The sequence below is a fragment of the Pituophis catenifer genome, unplaced genomic scaffold (genome assembly GCF_029215685.1).
Source record: "Pituophis catenifer annectens isolate HBS135680 unplaced genomic scaffold, rPitCat1.0.hap2 SCAF_2, whole genome shotgun sequence".
Lineage (NCBI taxonomy): Eukaryota > Metazoa > Chordata > Lepidosauria > Squamata > Colubridae > Pituophis > Pituophis catenifer.
Window position 1 is genome coordinate 72,357,266 of NW_027256882.1, and position 7,143 is coordinate 72,364,408.

The 7,143-nt window shown below is 41.4% G+C and overlaps 1 protein-coding gene across 1 annotated transcript in view; it reads right to left on the minus strand.

Moving 5' to 3' along the window:
- NCKIPSD (NCK interacting protein with SH3 domain) overlaps nt 1-6,867 on the minus strand; it is a 121,075-nt gene extending 114,208 nt beyond the window's left edge. The window contains exon 1 of the mRNA XM_070933623.1: nt 6,639-6,867. Within this exon, the coding sequence (XP_070789724.1) occupies nt 6,639-6,809 (171 nt within the window). The 5' untranslated portion in view covers nt 6,810-6,867. The remainder of the gene's footprint in view (nt 1-6,638) is intronic.
- Nucleotides 6,868-7,143: the final 276 nt, after the last annotated feature.

Genomic DNA, 7,143 nt, shown 5'->3' on the forward strand with positions numbered 1-7,143 from the left:
AGCTTTAGTCCGGAGGGGTATGGGGAAAGGAATCAAAATATCCTTATTCTGTATGGTTATTGGATAAATTCCAACCAACTCTTTGATTATAGTTAAAGGTTAGTGATGGCTAACCTTTTTGCCATTGTGTGCCAAAAGTGGGGGGAGCATGGTGGGGTCATACACACACGTGCCCACATCCATAATTCTATGCGCCCCGCCCTCCCATGCTCTCCCTGCTTTTGGCACGATAGCCCGGTGGGCCTGGTAGGCCAGAGCCTTTCTAGGAGCCTGGGGAGGGCAAAAACGGCCTTCCCCACCACCCCCGGAGGCCCTCCGGAGGCCAGAAACAGTGTGTTTCCTGACTTCTGGTGGGCCCAGAAGGCCCAAAAATCAGCTGGCCAGCGCACACATGCATGCCGGAGCTGAGGTCGCGTGTCCACCAATATGGCTCCATGTGCCACCTGTGGCACCCGTGCCATAGGTTCACCATCACGGTTATAGGTAATCTTCCTTTGTTGAGTTTAGCACAAATGCTGTCAAGGATAGTAAAGCAAAATTTTTTAAAATTACTCTCCTCACCAGAAGACTATTATTTTTCTATTTTTTATCAATTAAATACAGTGACAAAAGTGTTCATCATCACTTACAGTAATTCTAAAAAGTCTCCAGGAGTATCTAAGATGCTCTTCTCCCATAAGGAAGCACCAATTGTGCAATTTTCACAAGGGCCTTAAATCTATAGAATCAGAGGTGGGTTTCAGCAGATTCTGACCAGTTCTGGAGAACTGGTAGCGGAAATTTTGAGTAGTTCGGAGAACCGGTAGTAAAAATTCTGACTGGCGCAGTCTCCATCTATTCTCTGCCTCCCAAGTCCCAGCTGATCGGGAGGAAATGGGGATTTTGCAGTAACCTTCTCCTGGAGTGGGGTGGGAATGGAGATTTTACAGTATCCTTTCCCTACCACGCCCACAGAACCGGTAGTAAAAAAAATTGAACCCCACCACTGTATAGAATCTATATATTTTTAAATTTACCTCTGTATGACTAGATTTGGTGTCAATACAAAATTCCATGCTTACATAACTTTATCTTTTGTTTCTCTGAGTTGATGATAAATGAGCTCTAAACATGCCCATACAATATACAGTAATGGCCTTTTTTTCAGAGTGTCCATATTTCATTTATTTTTCTATTTTAAAATTATCATGTTTTTGCCTGTTTTACGGAAATGTAAAACCACACAATCTGTTCTGGAAGAGCTCCACATTCAAAAGGCCTCCACTTCAAATGTGAAAAAAAGGAATGTGTTCTGAGATTACCACAGGATCAGGACACTTCCTGTGAAGTCAAAGCAGCGATTTTTAGTTCGAAACAGGAAATTTCTAACCCCAAATGCTTTGCATTCAAAACACTTTGCACATCTCTGCAGAAGCAACAATAACTACAAATAAATATGGAGAAAAAAAGAAAGCACGTAATAAGTAACACAAAGCCAATAAAAACCAGAAATGAAAGTATAATGAAAGAGAACATTCTTCAAGCAACTACCATGATGCCAGTAGAGAAAATAGAAACCTAAAGTTAAAATAAACCTAAGGTAGATCCGGCCAGGAAATAATCTCCACTAGAAATACCAGAATTCTATTAATATAGACGATAATCAATGAATCTTGAATGCCTAACAGAATTTCTCCTTCCTTCCTCATATGGCAAAGAAAATCAAGGTCAGGCAATGTTGAGCTTCTTCTCATGTTTTTCTGTTTTCCCAGGACAAGCTGTGTTCTAATGGTTGCCGTATATTTTCATCAAGGCCATCTCTGAACTCCTTACATCAAGTTGGGGAGGGGGGGACAGGAATGTTTATATTGAGATTATAACGACAAAAGAAGTATTCTCCTACATTTCCATCAATCACTGTTTTGAAAACCTTGAAATGTTAGCAGCAAATCTTGAGGAACACTCAAATTTACAGAGAGCGAGACAAATTTAGAATTATCTTTAGAACTATCACTATGTCTTGAATTACAGCCCAAAATTAATGACATCCAGTGTAATTAAAAGCATTAAAAGGGGAACCTAATAATAGCTGATGCATATTGTGGCAATTGAAGTTTTAAATTGGACATGATAATATACAGTAGCTTAATAATTATATATCTAATATATGTGGAATCATAACCAGACTGAACTATATTAAGCAAGATGTAATTCTAAGACTAGTTAAACCTCCTGTGGTCATAGCTGCCTTCTAGACATCTAATTGTATGGCTTAGACCAAAAGAATTCTTAAATGTGATGCATTACTATTTACAATATTTAAATGAAAGCAGCTTGGTGAGATACCTAAGTCCAACTTTACAAGATGGTCAATAAGTGGTTAAAGCCAGTATATTTAAATTATTTATTTGAATATAAATAAACTCTAAAGATATGCATAGGTTTGGAGATGGTACCTCCATCATATGCAACAGCTGTCAACTATGGCAGATGGTATTAAAATGGGGATGGGGAAATACTAAGAATATACCTGAAGTCTAGAATTCAATACTTGAAGATAATGGAGTGAAGAAAATTGCCAACTTTTAGGAATAAATTTTCTGAGGAAAAGCTACACAAGCTCATTTCTAGGATAAATTGTCATTCAAAATGGAGTAAGTGTAGACGAAGAAATTTCCAGATTAGTATAGTTCTAGGCAGAAAGAGATGTTCTGTATATATTCACCAAAACTTTAGATTTATTTCTTGTTTTTTGCACTGGTGAAAGGCTTAGGATTTTAAGGGGCAAACCCATTTTTTAAAGCTTCATACTGGTTAAAACTGCTGAAATACCAAAATGGGCCAAGGGCTACCCACCAAGTATGGCTTTTGAGTTGATGTAAGTTGCTCAGTCCTTGCTTTGGATCAGTTTTCTGATTATTCCAGCTTCAAAATTGCAGGAAACTAATATTGGCCTCAGCAATAAATTTAGAAGGGCTCAAGGAATAACCCCCCCAAAAAAGGGGGGAGGGGAGAATTGGGGGCAAAGGCTATTTTTTCTTTCAGAACACAAGCAAATATGTATGTCACATTTTCTTTCTAGGCAAAATATGTAGATGCTTTATTGTACAATTTAACCAGCAGGACAGTGGATAGCTCTCTTTGCTCTTCAGTTTTCCAAACTAATACTCTACTATTATTGAATTAGGACTCTTAAAAATCAGAGAATACTGAGGGGCATAATGCACAATCTTACCTTGCTTTCTCTTCTCATTCATATTCATTTACATGAATGCCAAAACAAGAACAGTTGTTTACATAACTTAAGTCTCCCTTTATTTCTTTGTCGGTAAATATAAATTCAACACACAACTTAAGGCTAAACTGACAGTGATGCTCGTCATGTAGTTTGCCCATGCATGAATGATTTTCCTTTCTCAAACATCTGCTATGTGGGAGGCAGTGAACTGGATCAGCACTAGAGCAGAGAGAAGAGTTGGTCCTGGTTGTAGCTTGACACCGAAACTGCCACTTGTTTGTCAGAAAGGAGGACCACTTTCATAAAGGCTCTTTATGTGCTCTTCCATTAAGACCCCTCAAACCCAGAAGAAGTGCATCCAATTTCCAGCAATAGGACAAAACACTTTAGCCCAAAGGGTGCCTAATGCAAAGGAGAAGCTCATTTCCATGTTTATGCTCTCCTTAGGACTTCCTTTACTAAATACACCCTCACATTAGCAAAGGGGGTGTTATCACTCATCACTCTGATTCCTATTTGGGCTGAAGCAATCTGTTCTTTCACTTTCCATAATTGCAAACTTGTCTGACTTGGCTATAATTACTGCCACTATTGTTACAACATTTGTTCATGCTTAGCCGACTGGCCCCCTCATCAGCAGTTGAGCAGGCCTGTTATTAGCCTCTTTCTATTATATTTTACATTGGAAAAATAGACTTGTTACAGCCAAATCCTATGCATTTACTACGTTGCACTATTTCCACAGATGCAAAACGGCTGCTTCAAAAATCTTCCCCAGACAAATGCCAAATTATTGGTACACATGGACACACATGTATATGTAGGCATGTACATACAGAAACATAATCAGATAATGAAGACAACATTCAAGTTCTCCCTTTGTGGGGCTATCGATCAAGATAATATCTGAGAATAATTGCAAGATAGATCCTTCTCTTACCGCACAACTCACAATGTGCCCCCCCACATTTTACCTGTGACAATATACCTTCTGCTTCAGTGTGCTACATGAATTCTCCTCATGGCAAACAGTTGTGTAAGATTTACAGTGGAGTTATAATATGCTGTAAACTAGTGATGGGAAACCATTACAAACTTTAAATTTTTGAATATATCAGGAGTAAATGAGAAGTTCTGCCATCTTTCATTTTTTTGTAGATCACCAAGACATTTTGGTAGTAAGTGGCATAAATAAATAATATTTGGTTTGGTTTCACCCATATGTAAGTTCAACTTTATAACATTAAAATTAATATCTCTTTGACTCCCCTTGCGCAGTGAAATGTTGGAGTAAGACCTATATCCTTAATTTCACATGCCAGCAAAATAATTCTTAGGATCATCCACTGCAGATTAGAGCCCTCCATGGAAAAAGAGATACCAGATGTACAAGCTGGCTTTAGAAAAGGCGGAGGAACACTGCTGATATATACGCTGGATAACTGAGAAAGCCAAAGAACACCAAAAAGAAGCCAGTGAGTGCTTCATTGATTATAGAAAAGCCTTTAATTGTATCAATCACTTCAAGCTGCGGAAAGTGCTCAGAAAAACTAGAATCCCAAAGATCTCATTGTCCTCATGAGAAACTTATGTACAGCTCAGAAAGCCACAGTGTGGTAGGAACATGGCAAAAAAAATTGACTCCAGAGTGGTGAGGAAATTCGACACCACTACATGATTTCTCCTTCTTTATTCAATATTCTAAAATTCAAAGAACACAGTAAAAATATGGGGTTAAATTAAATATAATGAAAGGAAGGACAATAGGTAGAAAACACAGCCTTAGAACTGACAATGAAGATATCAAAGTAGTGGATAACTTTTGCCTTTTAGGATCAACCATCTACAGTAAAGGAACAAGCAGTCAAGAAATACTCTACAGACTAGCACTTGGAACAGCAGCCACGAAGGCCTTGGAAGAGATATTCAAATGCCAAATGATGCATCTATATCTACAAAAATAAGAATCATGCAAGCCACAGAATTCCCTGCAACACTCTACTAGCCGAAAAGTTTAAAAATGAAGGATTGGAAGAACGTCGATGCATGTCAACTATGGTGTTGGAGAATACTATGGACAGGAAAGAAAACAAACAAATGGGATCATTGAACAAACCAATCCAGAATTCTCACCTGAGGCAGGCACAAATAATCAGGCTTGAATTATCCTATTTTGGACACATTATGCAAAGACCTGATTCTCTAAAGCTGAGTAAGGCAGAAGGGAAGAGAAGAAAGATGAGCAAGAAGATGGATGGACTCAAAATAGCAATTGGTGCACAATTAGGAGACCTGAAATACCAGGTTAGGGATAGATCATTGTGGAGGAAATCTATTTATGTAGTCGCTAGGAGTCGAAAATAACTTGGTGGCACATAATCAAAATCAATCTGTTCTCTATTACATTCACTTTTTTTTCCTATCACAAAAATTTCATCAAGTTTTACCTCTCATGAAAGTTATAGAAAGGACTAAATATTCCCATCTCCCTCTACTTCTTTTGGATACCAATGCAGTTATCAAAACAAGGTCGTGCAACATCTTCTACAAAATATTTGTTACAGTTTAAAGTATTTGCTTAACCCACAAAGAAGCTCATTGTTCCAGGAAAACATATATGGGGAAAAGTGCATCCCAAGAACAATAATACAACTTCAGAAAATCTGTAACAGTCAGAGCACCAGTAGCAAAGAATCATTGCAGATTTTCCATCCTAGCCAAATGGAATATAAAGCAGTCTCTCTCTCTCCCTCTCAAAATCACCTTTGTGCCTCCTTGTTCCTTGAGCCTCCACAGAGTGCAAATAGGTAATAATACAAGTAATTTATCTCCCCTGAAAAAGGCCTGTTCCTGTTCAAAACCCCTCCAAACAGCGCACACACATTGTGTGGCTTCCTATGGAGGTGAACCATTTTCTATCTTAGCATGTCTGACTTTCGTAAGATGCACCTGTAAGATGGGCAAGTGCCTACCTTCCTTATATTTCTGGTGAAAAGTTCCACAAGACCTTCCCACTGATCATCATCTGTGTCAGCCACACCAAGAGTAACCTACCTATGCCATTGCCTAGCCGTACCTTACATGGATAAGGAAATGTGCAATGATGATTGATGACCAGGCTTAGTTCCGTTTTCCATACACAGAACCGTTCTCTCGGAACAGGATTTTTTTTTTTAAATTAAAAAAAAAAAAAAAACCCATGGCTGAAGCAAACCCCTCCAGCCTGGCTGATCTTCAGGCAGGTCCCAGCAGGGCACCGAGCCTTGGCCTCGGACCTGCGGGCACTTAACCCCGCGCTTCTCAGAGGGGCGCGGGTTGCCACCTCCAGAAAAGCAGCAGAAACCTCCAAGTCTGTCCTCGGCCACGCCGGTGACCACCGACCCCGCTGCTGCCCTCGCCCGTCCTTTGCCCCCTGCCTGACCTGTAGGCGCTGCAGGTAAGAGGCCGGCACGTAGCCCGTCTCCCCGGAGCCCGCCCGGGTCACCAGCCACCAGTGCTGGTTGCTCCGCTCCAGCAGCAGGAAGGTCTCGCCAACGGCGAAGGCCAGAGAGTTAGGCTCGGCCGACCGGAAGCCGTACAGGGCCCGGTACATGGCGCTGGAAAGGGGACGGAGGCGGGCCGGCGAAGAAGAAACTAGCCGGCAAAACTCCGGTCGGAGACCCCTCCAACCAAGTGGCGGCGCCGGCGGCTCCTGCTGTAAACGCCGCTCTAAGCGCTCCGCCCCTAACCCGGGCCTGCGTCAGCCTCCCGTGGCGCCAGGACGCAGCCTCGCCCCCTTCCCCACAGCGGAGCTGTGGCGCCATCTGCCGCGGCGCCGTTTCGCAAGAAGCGCGGCCGGTTGAAACTTTCCGTCCCGGCGGGAACGAATCTGAGGCCCGTGGAAATCCCGCATGCAACTCGGGTTTGGCCAGGCTGCATTCCCCACA